Raw genomic sequence first — 18,759 nt, forward strand, 5'->3', positions numbered from 1 at the left:
AATTTTCACATGTTTGGAAATGCACAAAAGACTGGACTTTTTAAACAAGCATCTTTTAACCTGTGCAATATTTCTCAAAGCTAACAATACTTCTGAGGTAGATTTACAGCTGTTAGAGAAGACTATTAGAGCACCGCACTGTTTCCATGACAGCTTAAGATGTACAAATCTCATTACTGTTTCTTCCCCCTCAGTTTTGGATTTTTACCAACTGGTGAAGACAGTCTATGTGACTTTAAGAGCTCATGTATTATTCCAGCTCAGTGTAATATGTTCAGCTAGCCCAATAAAAGGCTATCAAAAAATGAACCTTTTGATTTTAAAAAGTGCAGTAGGAGAGACACTGGGGGCTGATTACAAGGAAATGCTTTCAACTTGAATCTCAAACGTCACATGATAGCATGGCTTGGATCCCCCCCCCCCTCCATTGCACACTGTATGAGGGTGATCTTTGCAGCCTTCAACTTTCTGCCACCAACCCGATCTCGGCTGCTTCTTCGTTCAAGTCAACTACAGCAGCACAATAACACATTTGCAAAATCAAAAAGAAACATTAACAACATGGTATTTATTGTGGTCTGCTGAATCGCAATTGCAAATGTTCAATATGCAACCGAGCAAAATTTGTTGAGCTCAAGTTGAGCAGCAGCATACAAGAATATAGTTAACTTTTTCATGGTGGTTGACTCAAAGTTCAATTTTACCAACAGTTCATCATTTTTCAAACAAGCAATTTGAAGTTGTGCTTGCCCTCCATTAATACTTATTCCAGCAGCAGTCAAAGGGTTGCTCCAAAACTGCAAAATACTCCATTTGTTTTTTGTTTTAACGAGGCCGAAATTTTGACAACGTCAATTTAGGTTTACATTGTCATTCAACACGTACAGTGCATGAAGAAACAGTGGATGATACTTTGATGTGCGCCCATCAGCAGCATATTGTAAACATCAGAGTTTTGCTTGAATCACACGTAATGTGGCCCTGGAGACGTATGCAAAATTCGAAAAGAGAAAAAACTAGAAGTCAGAAAAGGAAGCATCAGAACGAAGGCTCAGTGAAGCTTAATCCCCTTCATTCTCAGCTAAGGGGTTAAGAGACCGAGGGATATATCGTCTGCGAAGGTACTGGAGACTGGCAGTGTCAACATCGCAAGAGAGTTCTATCAGAGCAGGAGGAGGAGGAAGGAGGAGCTGGGCATAACTGGATCCTCTCGAACCTGCCCGAGGGGGATCCAGAGGGGGAAAGAAATACCTGAAACAAGCAAGAAAGGAACAAAAACACCAAAACAGAGAAGAAAAAAAAGAAGAGAAAAGTAGTAAATATTACAAGAACAAAAAAGGGTGTAAAAAGACATGCCAGGAAAGAAAGCTTTAGTATTTCCATGCCAAACTAGAGTCGCAGCAGGAACTTTGAGCTACTGGAGGAAGGCAGGAGCATCACGTAAGAAAGCACGGTTGTGCACAAAACAAAAGCAATCACGGACATTGGTTTGACCACTGTTTCAGGCAGATGTGTAACCCAGTCTAAACGGCATTAAAAATCGCAGACTGACACATCACTTACAACACTACATAATATGTATACAGCAGTGCAACACACACTTGCAAACGTTCATACGTGTCACATTTAGCTAAATGCTCAGATAACATGGATTGCAAAATGGTTTATTACTTTAAAAATTAGTACAACACAGACAGCTACTGTGAACGTACGCCAATCTTTTTGCTTTCAGAAACCATCCACATCACTAATTCTAATTGTTTATATTAAATATAAAGGTAACCAGGTGCAGGTCTTTTACCAGCTCCCCCAGATCGTATCCTTCAACAGGCCATTTGCTGAGGTGTCTGCAGTGAAACTAACTCCTGAGAGGTAACGGCTAAGAATTTAGGGCCTAGTCTAGAATGGAATTGGTTGGTGGTGAGAGCTCACTCACTGAAAGCAGCGTGTTTTGGTAATGGAAGGTGGCCCTATGACCACAGCATGAGCTAAGTGAGTGTGAGGTAGCGGTGCACTTCCGTGAGTGGGACGCACACAGCATCATTTCCTGTTAGCAGCGGCTGCCAAGATCTTTACAATTGCAAACTGAAGTGATGAAAAACAGTCAGTATAATTTCTACATCCACTTTAGAAACGTTCATATTTTATTGGAAAAACGAATTATAAAAGTTTGAGTAGAAACTAACAGTACTAAAAAGGGTAAAACAGAAGAAAGGTTCAGAACAGTGAATGTCTTTACTCCAAACTGCCTCATCTACAAAAGGAGAAAGTTTAGGCTAAACATTGATGTACATTTTACAAATACTGTAGACGGGTGAAAGTGTGCTGCGCCAAAAGACTTCCGTTGGCTGGCTTGTACACAAGAAACATACACAGAGCACTGACAAAATCGAGATGGTCGCTTTGCGTTTAGTAGTAAGCAGGTTGATGGTGTGTCTTGTGAGAGGTCAAACGACGTTGGGAAGGGGGCAAAGCAGCTTGGTTTCCATTTCTGCATACATGCAACAAGCAGCAAAACAGCAAGTTACTCCAGTTAGCTGGGGATCAGCTGTGCTTTCTGTTAAATGACATAATACAAACGGAGAAGGAAAATGCATCACGATCTAAAACAAACGCAATCATCAGTACAAAAAGTAATCGTATAAACAGATTAGCATATTAACGATTAATTGTGCTATATTAACTGTTAACCCCATGCAACAACTTTCCCAAACAGCTTTGTATTTCTTGCTTTAAAAATATGCTATTTTGAAGAGGTATTAACATTTATTCTGGGTCTACTTTGGTGTATGCCAAGATTATCCCAGGTTTGTAAGTGTTTGATGATCACAAACAGTGCTGTGTCCAAAAGTAGCACAGAAAAAGCATTTTTCGTCTGCATTGTGGCTTTCCTCGCATGGATTAAAGACACGGAACACATGTTAAGGACCTGCGGTTACTCTAGGCTTACTAGCTACTTCTCTCAAATCATTTTGCACACTCGATTCAACAGTACTACTAAGAAACATATTTCTTTGTCTGCAAACAGGACATACAGACTTTTATATTGCCACGGCATAAACACATTGATTTTAACGCTGGAAAAAAATGACATGTAATAACAATTTCAGCCCCAGCACAGGAGACTAGGTATTACATTTTTTTTTGTTTACAGGCTTTATTTGGTTTATTGTTTACAAACCTTTTGCCTTAAGATACAAAAAGATCCATTACAAACAGATTAACATAACTTAATAATGAAAGAAAATGGTTGGGATTTTGTTATGTCAACTTCTTCGGCCCTGCGCCCAATTCAATTAATATATCTGTGTTGGGAGATGTGAAGAGATACATAGGCAAAGTCCCCTACCCCCGTTTAGAAAAGCAATTAGATATTTTCTTCACAGAAAGAACTGTGCCACACTTATTAGTCGAGTTCAAAAACTTTATGGTTTCTTACTGAAACAGAAAATTCCATCTCCCGTGGGAGAATAGGGCCCTTTGGATTACACGTGTTTCTGCACTTCATGTGCCTTTTTCAAATCATGGCAATTAGTCACTTGAACTCAATTCACATGTTAACACTCTTTCTCATCCTCGATAGAGATCAGCTTGAACTCAACTAATAAGTGTGGCACAGTTCTTTGTGTGAAGAAAATATTAATAACTTAATAACAAGTAAAGCAAAATCTCAGAGAAATATCAAACACCCGAGGCTCAGAGGAGACAAAGAGAAAGAAAGAGCACCAAAAGGAGAGCACAAAAAAACCCAAAAAATAAATGAGACAATAACATTAAATTATCCTGGTCCTTGTTGTACCATTGTGTTGCAAATCTGGAAGAGACAGTAAAGCACAACTAGTTGGTTTTTGTGTCATTAATTTTCTCAAATATTGCCAGCAAAAGTTTCACCAGTGCTAAGGTGGTACTCAAGCGTTATCCTCTCAATAAATCCAGCGCATTGCAAGTGGCATTGGGAAGTGGCTGTTAGGCTGGACGGACGTTGTCTGACCTTTTCCCTGTGTCTGCTGCTACTGAGAACGCTGCCATTGCCGTCGGCAAGAGGAAGCCCTTCAGAGTGTTTTGCACCGTAACACTCCAAGTTCCACAATACAACACGCAGTTTGGCCACGCCCCTATATCCCTCTCCTTGTGATTGGGCTAGTATATTTACTGTGAAGCCGCGCATTACGCGCGCGCATTGCAAGTGGCATTGGGAAGTGGCTGTTAGGCTGGACGGACGTTGCCTGACCTTTTCCCTGCGTCTGCTGCTACTGAGAACGCCGCCGTTGCCGTCGGCAAGAGGAAGCCCTTCAGAGTGTAATGGACTAAGTCACAGACTGTTTCCTATTGTTTCCTATTGCCTGCTGTGTTTACCTTGTGACTTTGTGCTTTTCACCACTGACTGCGGCGAGTGTCTTCCCGACTTGGTTTTCACAAGAGCCCTTTCTTTTTCCTTGTCCTGCAGCGCGCACTTTGGCCACGCCCCTATATCCCTCTCCTTGTGATTGGGCTAGTATATTTACTGTGAAGCCGCGCATTGCGCGCGCGCATTGCAAGTGGCATTGGGAAGTGGCTGTTAGGCTGGTGGAGGGTGGAGGGGGTAAGAGTTATTGGGGATCGTGAAGATTTTGTACGGGAGGCGGGGTTGTTGTGTTGCTTAGGGGGTGTGAGGTGACAAGGTGAAGTTAGAATCAGCTATAAGCACCTCCTTGTGTGTAAAATGGGGAAAGCTAAACTTCCACCCCGCAAAGATGCGAGGGCAGATTTCTTTGTGGCAGTAAGCACTAGAAGGCTGAGTTTGGCCAGAGCAGCTGCTTTACCGCTGCCTGAGGCCAATGAGGAGGAGATAGACCTACTCCGATGTGAACAACAAGGTCCCCAGTTAGAGAATCAGGCTGAGGACCCAATTGATCCCTCGCAAGAGGCTGAATTTTTAAAAATTGCCCAAGAACGGTCCCTTCTGGAGAAAATGAGTGAGGACTTGGTTGATTCCTCTCAATCGCTCTTTGGGGAGGACGATATAGGGAACCCTGACCAATCTATAGGGATGGTAAATAACAGAAATAAAGAGCAAGAGAATATTTCTAAGTGTAAGGATAAGGATGTAACCAACAGAAATAAAGAGCAAGAAAATACTCTTAAATGCAATAATAATGATGTCTATGATAAGTTGAATTATGATAAATTGTTGGATTTTTAGAATGGTACTACTTTTGATTAGGAGAAGACAACTGAGTTTGGATCGAATTCCTCCCCGTCGGAATTCACGGTTATGATGAATATCTTTAATCGCTTAATTTTGTCGGAACTGCGTAAGCAAATGGAGTGTTTGGCAAATTTATTCACTGAAATCAAAATATTACCAGATGGAATATCAGACAAACTGCTAAAATCTCTCAGGAAAGAGGGGGAAGGGGTTGTAAGGCCGATGGACGTTGCTAAAGAGCCTCTCCGGGGAGAGATAATTATGCTCGATGCCTCACAGGAAACATCCCGTGATGTGGTCGAGATGGGGGGGAAATACCTCACTGGAGGTAATTGACCTAATAGGTCCGGATGCTATAATGGGGACAGAAGGGCAGGTGGTACCGTTGACTGAATTTAAACTGTCTAAAAGACAGACATAAAAAATGGCTAAACAAAAAAAAATGCAAATAAAAATGGTATAATGGCCAAAACAACTAGAAAATGTATGAGAAATATTAGTCAGGGTGAGGATCTGGAGGAATCTCCAATGAGAGGTAATATACAACAGCAGAATAATAAGAGTCTAATGGATGAGGGAAGGACCTCTGATAAGATGAAGGATCAAGCCACCCAAAATTCATATGTAGAAGGTGATCGACAACTCTGAAGTACTGAAAAATAAAAACAAAAGTGATGTGATATATGAAATCTTTAATGTGGTTCCCCCCCAGGAAATTACAACGAATATGGGGTGGCCTGTTAAAGATAAAGACATTAATCGTTGTATTAGTAAGGAGGGACCCATGTCTAAAAATAACACAAAGATGAATGATATACCGACTGAGAAGGCCCTGGGAAGGAATATAATCCCCATTGCCGTGAAGGAGGGACTGGGGTGTAGGGACTGGAAGATTCCTCCTGACAATGTACTTACAATTCAGCCGAGCATGATCCTGGATGTCCGCATCCTTGGTAACAATGAATTGGGAGTGGAGAGTGGGATAAAGCATCCGAGTGAACTAACCGGGGAAGCTATTGGGGGGGTTCAGAGGGGATCCATCACCCCCAGGAGAACCAGACACTTGCAGGCAAAACAAAGGATAATGTAAACGATGAATCACTCTATCAAAACATACTAAGGGTCTTAAGAGATAAACAACTACAGGAGGTATCGAATATTGGGAGGGAACTGCGAAAGAATGTCATGGGGGAGGAGACCTATGAAGAATATTGTGATGGAGGGAGGGGAGAGGCTTATGGAAGGGAAATGGAGAGTAAGGAGAAGGATCAGCTCCATCAATCTCAGGTACTGGACCTGAAGGATCCGGTGAGACCGGACCTCCCGGCACTAGTTATGACTACATTGTTTCGGGACCAGTACAATATCTCCTTAAATAGACCATATATTCTGTCTCTATTGGGTCAGATCCCAAACTTAAGCTTAATTGAAACTTCGGACATATATCTGGTTGACTATATACATACACAGAGGCGGGACTATGTCCGTATTGTGATACCATCCCCATTGGTTAGAAACCTTTTGATGAAGGAAGCAGAGGAACTGTATCGTAGGGGCTTCCATATTTTTGAATATGTACAGACCCAGCCTCATCCAAGTGGGACATCGAGAAATTCAGGCAGAGAACAGAGGGATAATCCTTTGAATAATTACGAAGGAGAAAGGAAGAAGGAGAGGGTAAAGGAGGAGTTACAGGATTGAAGATGGCTCGCCTTGTCCCTGAGAGAGTCCATTGATAATCTCAAAAAACTAGGGAAGCCACTCTAGTAAAGAAAAATGGTACTTTGAAATTGTTAACTTGGAATTCGAGAGGGTCGGCAAATCTCCTAAATAATGCGAATCTTATGGAGGACTTGGCACAATATGAGATACTGTTTATCCAAGAAACGTGGTCAAAAGTCCCTCTATGTTGGGAGGGATTTACGGTGTGCTCACTTTGTGCTCAGGGTGGTGGCAGTGGCCGTCCGAAAGGAGGCCTATTTATTGCAGTAAAGAACCACTTACAACCTAAAATTATGGGAGAATGGGCCTTTGCTCATCATTTTGTGGCAGTGGGCTTCGTACTGTTATATAACAGCGTTACACCTTTTTTGTTGGTTAACATTTACTGGAACCCGGCTGATTTGTCGGACAAGCAATTATGCCTGGAACTATGTAATTTAGGCTTTTTACTGCAGAATTGGATGGTAATCAATACAGGAGGCCAGGTGGTGATCGCAGGTGATCTCAATGCTACTATACAGGGGGACCTGTTCACTGGTGAAGTGATGATTAGCAAATTGGGGGAACTAAATCCCAGTGGGGATAACCTAATAGCCAGAGGGAGGATGTGGTCCCACTTTGCAGAGATGTGGGGTTTGGAAATCCTGACAAACATTCAGCCAACCTGGATAGCCAGAGGCTGTAATTCAATCCTTGATTATATTATATGTTATGGGGATCTGTTCAATTGCTCAGGTAATCTACAGTGCATTGAGACCACCGCGAGCGATCACTGCATTCTGACCGTGGATATAAGTATCATTGTGTCACCTGTGTCTAATATGGGCTTCGAGTATAATATTAATGTTAATCAAGCGGGGAACCGAATCTCTTGGACAGGATCAAAAAGTAGACAATTAACTGCATCCATGATAGCTGATATTGAGAATTTTTCAGAACAGCAGAGGGAATTGACCTATGCAGCAAGGAATTTCACAGAATATATACGGAATTCCTTGGAAAAATTGGATAAAACAAACAAGAGAGTAATTCAACCTAGGAAAGGATGTGCCCATAACTTTGATTTAGAAATTAGAGACAAAAAGCAGATCTTGCGGAAAGATATAAGAATAATAGAAATCGGGATTGTCTGTTATTAATATGATTAATAGTATCAAAAAAACAAAACAAACATATAAAAATTGGTCCATACAGCACAAAATAATCAAAGGCCAGAGTGATGGGGAAAAACTGTTGGCGTCACTAAAGGGTACTAACTCAAGAAATTTCTGGCATCTAATTAATAATTGGGATAAACCCCAGAAAGAGTTTTTAGTGAATCCCCATTAATGAAGTAACGTGGAAGGGTCACTTTGCAAAATTGTACTGTCCCAAGGTGGATGTGACGGATGCGCTAGGGAGACAAGACTTACCCTGGTGTTTGAATTTTACCACCTGGGACATAAAAAATCTAATAATAAAATCCAAAAATTCTGCGGCACCGGGACCAAACAACCTGTCGAATAAAATACTTAAATTTGACCCAGAACTATAGGCGAGAATACTTGGCACGTTATTTACAAATATACTGGTGACCAAAACTTTTCCTATGTCGTGGAGGGTATCGATTATCATACCCATATTTAAAAAGGGTTCCAGGTTATGTCCGAATAGCTATAGACCAATCGCCCTGGCGGACCTGGAATCCAAACTCTTCTCGTTACTTGTGTTACGAGATATCCAGAAATGGATTGACGAGAAGCAGGTTTTGGATATGAGACACTTTGGCTTTAGGAGAAATATGGGGACGGAATGTGGGGGGACTCATTGTGCATTGCTTGAGAGCGGAAGCTATGAAAAAAGTGGGGATTTCTGTCTTTATTGCGTCGATGGACCTAAGCTCGGCATTCGACATGGTCGATAGGAATATATTGTGGATTAAACTAAGAACTTTAAATATGCCGGCAATTCTGCTGGATATTGTAAGGGCAATATATTCTCAGACAGAGGTGAGTGTCAGATTAGACTCAGCGGGCACACTTTCGGACCTATTTACAACTCATCATGGATTGCGTCAAGGCTGTAGACTGGCTCCCACAATTTTTAACCTATCTGTTAGTGGCGCATTTTTGGCTCTACTAAATAGGGGGTTAGTTTCACCTAGTATTTCGAGTATACGGATGGCCTGGCTCGCTTACGCTGATGACTTTCTCCTAATTGACACCACTAAAGTGGGTCTTCAGCGTATGCTCAGAGCTTTTGAGGGTTACATTGACTCAATTGCACTAAAGATTAACCCCGACAAAACAGTTATTGTATGACTTGGGAGAAAGAACAAGACCTTAAATAGGTTGACATGGGTATCGGGTAACATCAGTCTTAAAGCCAAAGGGGAATTTAAATATTTGGGTTTCTCGATTGCTGGTACACTATCTAGACCGCTACTGCGCACTCAATTGAAACTTAAGGCCGACATTGCTATCTCTCAAATGCGGGCCCTTGATGCAAAATTTGGGAAGTTTTCAATGATCCCTATCAGAGAATTTTATACCAAAAAAGTGATTCCTAGATTGATATATGGGGCTGAATTTCACCCCTTAACATGGGAGAGTGAATGGGCCTCAATTGAAAGTAGCATCTTGAAATCGGTACTGTATCACCTGCTGAAATGTATCCCATTTAATTTAATCAAGTATGAATTGGGTCTTAATTCGCTGCAGGCCTTGGTGACCTGGAGAAGGATGTCGTTATGGAGGAAATGTAATTCTTCAGATACAAATACCTTGTATTATTATGCAGGCCAAGATACCGCTAACCCTTTTATAGTGGAATTGAATGACGAGATTACAAATAGTCTGATGAAAATGGGGATATCAGCCACTTCTCTGAGAAATAATCCGGCGAGGGTGAAAGAAAGTGTCCTGGGATTTGACTGGATCCATACCAAAAACGCGATATTGAATACAAAAATTTACCAACAAGTGTGTGCATTAAATAAATGGTTACCAATGATGGAACGTTACTTAAATAAGTATCCTAATATAACAATCCGAAATGACTTCATGCGTTTTAGATTCAATGTTCTGCCCACAAACCAAATATTAGCAATTAGATCTAATGCTCAACTACTATGGCCATGGTGCAGGTTTTTCTGGGTAGAAGGCAAGGTCGAGGACCTGAAACATATTCTTTTGGTCTGTCCGGCTTTGAAGGGAAAAAGACTGCTATATTTTGCCCAATATGTTAATAGTACTGCGGAAGTGGACAGAGAGCTAATTTGGTATAAAATGTTACACAACTGTAAAGGCAACTTGAATATCAGGGTTGCAACATTTCTAAGAAACATTTGCGCTCTGTTTTAAATATATAGAGAACTTTTTAGATTGTCACATTTTGATGTGGTTTTCTTACTATGTAAGAGCTTTGAGAATGATTTGGGTTGTTGCTTTCGGTAATCTTATGCAGTTCGGGTATGATAAAGTAATGTTTCAATGAGCATTTATATTAATCATTGCACAAGGCATAAGATTTGTCATGACTTGTACAAAGGAATATTGGATTTTTATTCCTTTTGGTGTACGATGTTCGATCTTTCGTTTGGAACAGTAATGAAATGCTATTTCTGTTTGAAACGTTGTAATGTAAATTAACTTTTGTAAAGGTTTTTCTAAACCAAAACAAATAAAAATAAATAAAAATAAATAAAAATAAAAAATAAATCCAGCCACCAGTCTTCTGCAGATCTGCTTACTTATTTAGAAGTGATCTCGGACATTAGTTGTCATCTTATAGTGTTCACTGCTGGACAAAATAAAACCAAATGTTTCAATGATTATTTTGTCTTTCTAGTATGACACAGTCTGCATTGTTGGATTAACTTTGATCTTGAATTGACAATGTCAACAGTGGGAAACCAATTCAGCCTGAACATCAAGTATTGATCTCGAAAGTGAGCATTTGGAAAAACTTCCAAATATTTTGGGATTGTGTTCAGTTTTCGACTATCAACAAAGGGTCTTCCATATCATTTTAGTTTACTTCTCTCATTGTGAGTTATGACCCAGTCTCTCATGTAGTATTTCTTTTTTTTTTTTAATCATGCCTGGGTTCTCTAGGAGTGAACTATCCATTTCATTTAAGTCTTCGATAATATCTTGGCATATTGCTTTCCACTCTAGTAATGTGCGATTATTAGTAACTTCAAGAGCATCATTTATGACTGAGAAACCATTTTTCGTTGCTGGGTCGATACATTTGCGGTATAGTGCTAGCAATTTCCATGTAACAATCGCTTTTAGTAATGTTAATCCCAATTCCATGCGTAAAGTTTGGATTGGTATTCCAAGAGGGATTCTTAGCACTCGTTTCCAAAATAGGCCTTCGATGACTGTCCAGCTGCTGTCCAGCTGTCTGATTGAAATGTGAAGACTGTTCGGCGCCATATTTTTAGGATGTTAATTACTTCAAGCCGGTAAAAGGCTATCATTGATTTAAAAGAAGATTTGCAGTAGCGTTTCAGCAAAATTCTTTCTTGGCTGGCCAGGTTTATGACTTTAGCTCTTAAAGAATCTAGTCTTGCTTTGTCGCTTGTACTAGTATTCAAACATACACCTAAATAGGTGAACGCTGGGATTGAGATTTTTTTCACTGTTATGAACCAGATATTAATCTTTTTCCTCCTGCCGCTTGGTTGTTCTTCAAAAACCATCACTCTCGATTTTGTTGGATTGATCTTAAGCCCATTAATTTGAACATAATGTTGAAGTGCGTTCAATTGGCATAGTAGTCCTACTGGGGTTTGGTCCAGCAGGACAATGTCGTCAGCATACGAGAGATGACTGATAGTTCTTCCAATTTTGGGCAGAAAACGTCCGATATGCTGAAATACTTGCTCAATATCTGAAGTGAATAAATTGAACAAGTCAGCTGCAAGTGGGCAGCCTTGTTTTAGCCCTTTATTTGTTGGAATAGATTTAGTTAGCATCCCTCGTTGATCTAAACTGATCTGTATTGAGGTATCCCAATATAGCGCTTGGATTGCATGACGAATTTGAGTCGGACAATCCCACAGCTTCAATTAATGCCAATGTTTATACCTATCGACTGATCTTTTTTCCTTTGGTTCGTTGAGTTTGTGCTTTCAAGATTTTCAATATAAAAAAGGTTTAGAGTAGTGCTTACACCTTTTACGAACCCACTTTGCCAGATGACGAGATGATTTGTTTGAATACTCCAACTGCTTAGAGATTTGAGGAGGAAAGATGCAAATATCTTCCCCACCACGTCGAGCAGAGCAATGGGCCAATAGTTGGCCGGTATAGTTCTGCAGCCTTTTTTGAAAATTGGTACCATTATAGCGGTTTTCCAGGAAGGTGGAATTTTCTGGGTATTGGTTACCATCAGAAACAGTAATGTTAAGATTTCAGCCCACTGATCGACGTTCTCTTTCAGGATGACATTTGTCAGACCAATTCGGCCCGCAGCTCGCGATTTCTTTAGTTTAGTTATCGCTTCTCCCACAGATGCACAACTGATGTGAAATATATCCCAGCTGTCACAGATCTCTTTGTGATCAAGTATGTGTTGTAAGTTGGAGTAAAAAAAAAATAATGGGTAATCCAGTTACTCGCTGAGATGGAATTTGACCGTAGAGCATTTTGAGGCGTGTCGAGGTTATTGATCAGTGACAAGATTTGAGAGGTGTTTGTTGTGATCTTATTTAGCATTTGTTCAGCATCATTTAAGAGGATTGCTCTATGGTGACCTTTCCTCCAATTATAACATTTTAGTGAACATTTTTTTATGGTAGATGTACGATGCATCGAGTCAGCATGTTTTAAAGGCACGTATTACCTTGTTGTGTTCTTTTTTCCGATCAGCCAAGACACGATCATAGCTGTGTTTGTGTGTAAACCTCGTTTTTTTTAGAAGTATCATTTTTTGTTTAAAAAATTTGTAATGAGGCTGTGAATACTGCAAAAAATTTGAGCTTGAGCCTCAGCTGCTACAGACATTCTTAAATTATGTGAACATTTGTAAGCTTGACTGCAGATATCCGTAGTCTATTGCGTCCTGACATTACATCAAGGTGGATATTAGAAGGTTGTAATGCAATTTCAGTTTGTAGAAGCCAAGTCATCTGTAAAAGGTTATGGCCACTCTCAGGTGTTTCTACTATGTGCATAGTAATCGTATACTGTGAAACATTTTCGGAGATGCAGATAAAATCTAGAATAGGATTATTTTTCTTTCCCCTACATGTTGCTGTACCTGGTTTATCATTGGAGGGATTATCGGTAAGGATGGTAATGTTTCTTTGTGTCAGACGTCTCCAAGATATGCCTCTCTGTCTCTCCGCAGTTGTAAGTACGGGCTCCTCGTCCGTGTCATATCCATCACTGTTCCAACACCGCACGTTCAAGACATTGAATATGTGAGTTCAGATCAATTGACTGTATTAGTTCAAATTGTAGAGAAGTTTAGATGGCGATAAGCATGCCCAATGAAGGTTTACCATGTGCGCCTTTAAGAGCTGGATTTAGCAGTACTGAGAATCCATCTACAATCGGAACAGATGGTAACCACGTCTCATGGAGTCATATAATATTGTGGGTTAGTTTAGACACACTTATTGGTTGTCAAGTGGGTGAAGCCCATTGTATTCCAGCTCGCTATCGTCAGGCCTGCAATTCTGGTTTGACATGAGATCTATGCATTATTCATTTTGGCTGCGAACAGACCTGCAAGCCATCTCCAACATTCTGCGGTGCCTGTTTCTGTGGTTTGTGGATTGTTAGGGAGAATTCTCATTTATGGCTCATTTCCCTTAACTAGCGAGTCCCTCAGCAGCTTTGCTGGATTTCTGGGGTTTATTTTTTCCACCTGGTAAGAGCGTGAACCTTTTTACCACTCTTACATGTATTTTGCCATGTGTATTTCAACTGTTTGTGTGATCTTTGGCTCTGGAGCCAAACCACTCCGTGAGCCCCACTTTTTGTGTGCGTTACACAACACCTTCGATGCAGTGACACAGGGTTGTCTGAGACTTCCCACTGACTCCATTTTTCTGGGGCTGACTACTGTGCCCCAGAAAAAGGTAAAGTTGTCATTTACTTTATGTAGACATTTAAACTGCAGACCCAGTACACCCCATCTTACATGGAGTACTGGAAAGGGTTAATTTCTACTCCTTTTTGTCTGCGCCTCTTGGAGCTTTGTTTCGCACTCTTAACACTAAGACTTGGCTGGTGGCAGTGGTACCTACCCTATCTTTTCTACCACGATTATATTATATAAACATGGTACTGTTTTAGGCTATTGTATTAGCCTCAAACTTAAACCCGCTTGATCAAATACTTTTTAATTTGGCTCCGGTCGGGTTTTATCGCCATCTCTATTTGTTAAAATCCTTCTTGTGTTTTACTTTGCGTGGTAAACCAGGTTTGCCTCCTTTGTTCGCCAACCTTAGGCGGGCGTCTGTCCAGAAGCCCTCCTTTGGCGTCTGGGTGTCTAGGTGGGTTGAATGTGAGGGAGGGGTGTAGTGACCCCCTGCACAGGGTCTCCTTGGAGACCCAAGTCGCACTTTGTCTTGATTGGCTGAGGTGGTTGTCCGGGCCGGACAACCTCCCTGCTGAGTGAATGGGGGATTTTGGCATAAAAGGCAGGACTCTTGGGCTGGAAGTCAGAGTCGCCACTGGAACTGCAAAGAACCGAAGAGAAGCGGAGAAGAAGATGGCTGCTGCAACTCCTGAGTCCCGGTGAAGCCCTGCTGCAGTCCTGAGCTATCTACCCTTCTCAGAGGATCCTCTTCTTGGTCGAAATCAGTGCACACAGCTGTAGTGGTCCGGATAGCCATCTGAAGAGCCTCTCCTGTTTTAAAGGAGCGCACCTTTTATTTACCGTTGCTTTGCTGCTGCTGGCCTCATCCCTGGGTAGTGCAGATCGCTTCAGACGTCGTCCTTGTCCCCACGACTGAAGCTTCAGGAACCGTGAGTCTGCAGGAACTACCAGGAACAACTCCCGTGGCACCAGCTTTTCTTCGAACGAATAAGGTACTGTGTCCGACTTAGAGGAACTAGGGTGAACCCTTTTCTCCTCACCAAAGGCTTGTCCTTATCTTCCTTCCCTCTTATAACTTTTGCCTCCCTTTTGACAATATCAAAGTACTCCTGGCAATCTCGAATCGTGAACTGTTCTAACCTTGTGATCATAGACAACAGGACCCCTGCCCCATTGACACTGGCGCAGGCCTATTGACTTTTATCTACGTTTTAGAAAGTGTCCTCTGATTCTATCCTGCCTTGACAAAAGTATTGCCTATGATTTCTATCCCATATTTTCTTGTGTTAATTCATGTGCTAAGTGTGTTTGACCTCAGTAACATTTCTTCTCGCGGATACGCCTTTCTTTATAAAGACCGAACTGTCATTACTGTAAAAAAGTGATTGCGTAGTAACCCACGGTAATGTTTTTGTTTCACGACACTGGTCCGTCAAATCCAATGCACTTACCTTGAATTGAACGACACAAGGGGAATTGGTTGTGTGTAGTAGATTTGAAATGTAGTTTTAATTTAATAGAAATGAAGTGTTTCATGAACAGATGGTTTAAAAATAAATGCACTTATATTTTTTAACCAGAAACCTTGAGTCAGTGTTTGCTTGAGTAACAGTAATCCTAGTCCTTTGTGTAATCTCTACTACTGCTCATTTGCTCTTGAGAGAAGTCTGGCTGCTCCGCTACTGCTACCACTCTAACTGTGTAGTACAGGCTTGTACCAAAGGTGAAATTGTACTACCACCTGTAGTCTTAATCTTGTGTAGTGGTCCCTAAGGGCACTGGCCAGGATTCTGCCTAACATGGGTGTAAGGCTCCTTTCAGAGCAATAGCCAGTTGATCATCGTCTTTGCGTCCTATGGCTCGACTGAAATCTCATAGTTGCATCATTTTGATTCTTTAGGGCTTTATATGGTTTGTTCAATATGGGGTTTGCGCTTGTTTCTGGAACCAACGACGGCACTGGGTTGTTTAGTTCGGTTAGATCAAGGCCCACCGGTCTTAAATTCCGGACCCCCTGTAGCAGAACATGTTTTATTAGCATACTGTTTAGATGCACGATCACTTTGTCTTTTCTCTCATCGTCTGCAAATTCGATGGTGATCAGGTCTCGGGTGGTTAATAACCGTAATGCAGGCAGATGATGGAATATACAAATGACATTGGCTCTGTTTAGGGTCAAGCCATCGTCTTCTGTGAAGATTCTTTCTAATAGTATACAATGCGTTGAATCAGATTGCTTTACTAGAGTTGTAGACAACGGTCCGCTCTTGTTCATTTCCTGAGGAGTTTGAATATCTTTTCTTTTGATGATTCTCAAAGGAGATATTATATAGTCCTCATTATATTGCGGCCTACAATTTAGATGGGGCATGTTCTTAGGTTCATTTATGCGCTTATCAGTGTGAATGGAATGCGGATGCCTCAGTATTTCCGCCACTGGTGATGCTACAGTTTCTTCATGTAGAACGGTCAGTAACTGAGTGCGTAGCCGGTATTTGTGGTCGAGAGCCGTTAGTCTTTCGAATTAGTTCTTGATTTGTATCAATCATGGGGATATTTGAGACGTTTATAGACTTGGATTGTAATTGGCATTGACCGACCCGTGGGCCAAGTGGTCTTTTGGTTTCCGTGTCTGGTCGAAATCATCTTCTGAGTCAGATGATGGTGGATTGCAGGTTGACTCCTCGCTGTCTATATATTCAGAAACTTTCAACGATGACATTGAGTAAGTTGATAGGTCCATAAGATCAGTGGTTGGGATTTCAGCGACCTGAGGGATCTCAGCATTTTATTTTGGTTGAGAAGAAGAGTTGGTAGAATGGACCTGCATGTTTGAAGATGGTAGTTTAGTGGTTGACTTGAATTAGGCAATGTTATATTTTTAATGAACATTTTGTTATGATTGGATTTAAGATGATTGAAAGGTGCTTTCTCAACAGTTTTTTTGATTTTTATGTGTCGATTTTTTTTCCAGTTGGAGCCATTGATCTTGTGGGATGCACCACTATGTCAAGGTTAGATTTTGTGGGTTTGTTAAAGATTGGGCATATCACCTTTTCTGCTATTGGTAGGTTAGTAACTGATTGTATGTTTTGATCACAGTGATGGGTCCACTGTTGCTCGTGGGGAACAGCAGTAGAGACAATGTTGGTGTGAGGGTCATGAGTCAATTCTTGGACCTGCTTGTCCTCTGACTGAATATTGGCCGGTGGTAACGGAATTCTGTCAGTTGTATGCTCTGGAGGAAGGCCACTTGACAGTTGGTATTGTAGGTCTGTTTGCACAGCGGTTTATGTAGCCATTTCAACAATGTCAGTTGAAGTAAAGTTGGATCTGTTGGTTCCAGCGGAGAGGTTAGTCTACATGCTTTCTTCTCCTTTATGATCGGGTCTAAGATAGTATGAAGTACAGCCGATACTTTCGCTTGTGTCGATATTTTGTTGAACACCACAGACAAATCCTGCAACGTGGATCATTTCTGAATGAAGCAATGCAAGAACTGTGGTTTGATCTTTTAAGGTCTCATCAATATGCTCATATAACTTCATGAAAGGTGCTAGAATTGATGTGATAGTGGAAATTAGTTCGAACTCTCGATTGATTGAGTAATCATTTTGATTACTTACTTCTTCAGCGATTTCTTTTGCAGGAGTTGGAGTGGCTTTAGAGAACATCACCACATTTTGTTGTTTTTGGAAAGTTCTGGTGGCTCCCACTACTGGTTGAGTTGAAGAGGGAATTGCTTTTGAAACCGTTTGTGTACTTTTGTCAACTTGATTAGGATGCAGGTATGATGTGGCTTGGGACGAGGTCCAGTTCCAAGGTGCGCTGCCAAGTTTAGAATTGTGGTATTCTGATGTGAGTCAGCATGTGTGAAGCAGTTGGCAAGGTCTTCACCACGCTCTAACAACATTGAGGTGTCAAGCAGTAATTGGTCTGGAATTTCTGAAGTGTTAATGTCAATATTAACTGCTGAGGCCATAGGATTTATTTGGGAGCAGTCAGCAGTCGTGCTTTCTAATGTTGCAAGGTATTTTTCTTTTGGGTTTGCATAGTGAAAGACTGGGTCGCCAGGTTAGCTTTGCGGCTTAAGGAGCATGGGATTCCATGTTGATGATATGTGCCCCCGTTTGGAAAAAAAATTTGGCGGCACGATGTACGTGTATCGAAGTGTCATGTTTGCATTTGAGAACGTAGGCCGGTGAATACTTTGTTTAGGCCACATGTTCTTTGTTGAAAATTATGCGAGACGGAGGGTGCAGCACACAACAGCTTAATACATTGATTTTGCAGATCTGGGCGTCTGTAGGTAAAACAATGAGGTGCGGGACGGACCAATTCAAACTCACCGCTACCTCCCTCGTCACCCGGAACCTTTCCCAAAGACTCCCGGGAATCCAGACAACACGTAGAGACCAGGGCTGCTAAATTAACACTCAGAGCTGGTGCTGTAAGCGGCACAGGCTCCACCGCCATCGCAGCTCGTCCATGTATCCCCTTCACCTCAGTTAAGTGGCTGATGGTGTTTAGTTTGTCTGGATCAGTCAGCAAATGTTTGGGATTATGTAAAAGTGTTGGACTGACAGTTATCCTAGTATTCTCTGGGCGGGAGATCAAAAGTTGCTCAGATATCGACTGCTTCTGCAATTGCATAATATTGCTGTGTGAAGCTGCCGTGCAGTAATGTTGGCTTCAACAGTAAATGGAGGCTGGCAGTTTGATTCAAACGTGGGCTGACTATGGGAGTCGGACAGAAGAAACAACGTCTTTGAGTCAAGTGTTGCTGTAGAGCCAGTGTTTTGGGCATTTAG

At 41.4% G+C, this 18,759-nt stretch overlaps 1 protein-coding gene across 3 annotated transcripts in view; it reads right to left on the bottom strand.

Annotated features, from left to right (window-relative positions):
* Positions 1-548: 548 nt before the first annotated feature.
* Positions 549-18,759, bottom strand: part of SEH1L (SEH1 like nucleoporin) — a 937,063-nt gene continuing 918,852 nt past the window's right edge. Inside the window, exon 9 of one of the 3 annotated variants that reach the window (XM_069620827.1) lies at positions 549-2,557. In XM_069620827.1, coding sequence (XP_069476928.1) covers positions 2,545-2,557 — 13 coding nt within the window. In that variant the 3' untranslated portion in view covers positions 549-2,544. The remainder of the gene's footprint in view (positions 2,558-18,759) is intronic. The other 2 variants (XM_069620825.1, XM_069620826.1) reach the window with 2 other exon arrangements.

Source organism: Ambystoma mexicanum, chromosome 5q (genome assembly GCF_040938575.1).
Source record: "Ambystoma mexicanum isolate Mex_15411 chromosome 5q, UKY_AmexF1_1, whole genome shotgun sequence".
In the NCBI taxonomy this organism is placed as follows: domain Eukaryota; kingdom Metazoa; phylum Chordata; class Amphibia; order Caudata; family Ambystomatidae; genus Ambystoma; species Ambystoma mexicanum.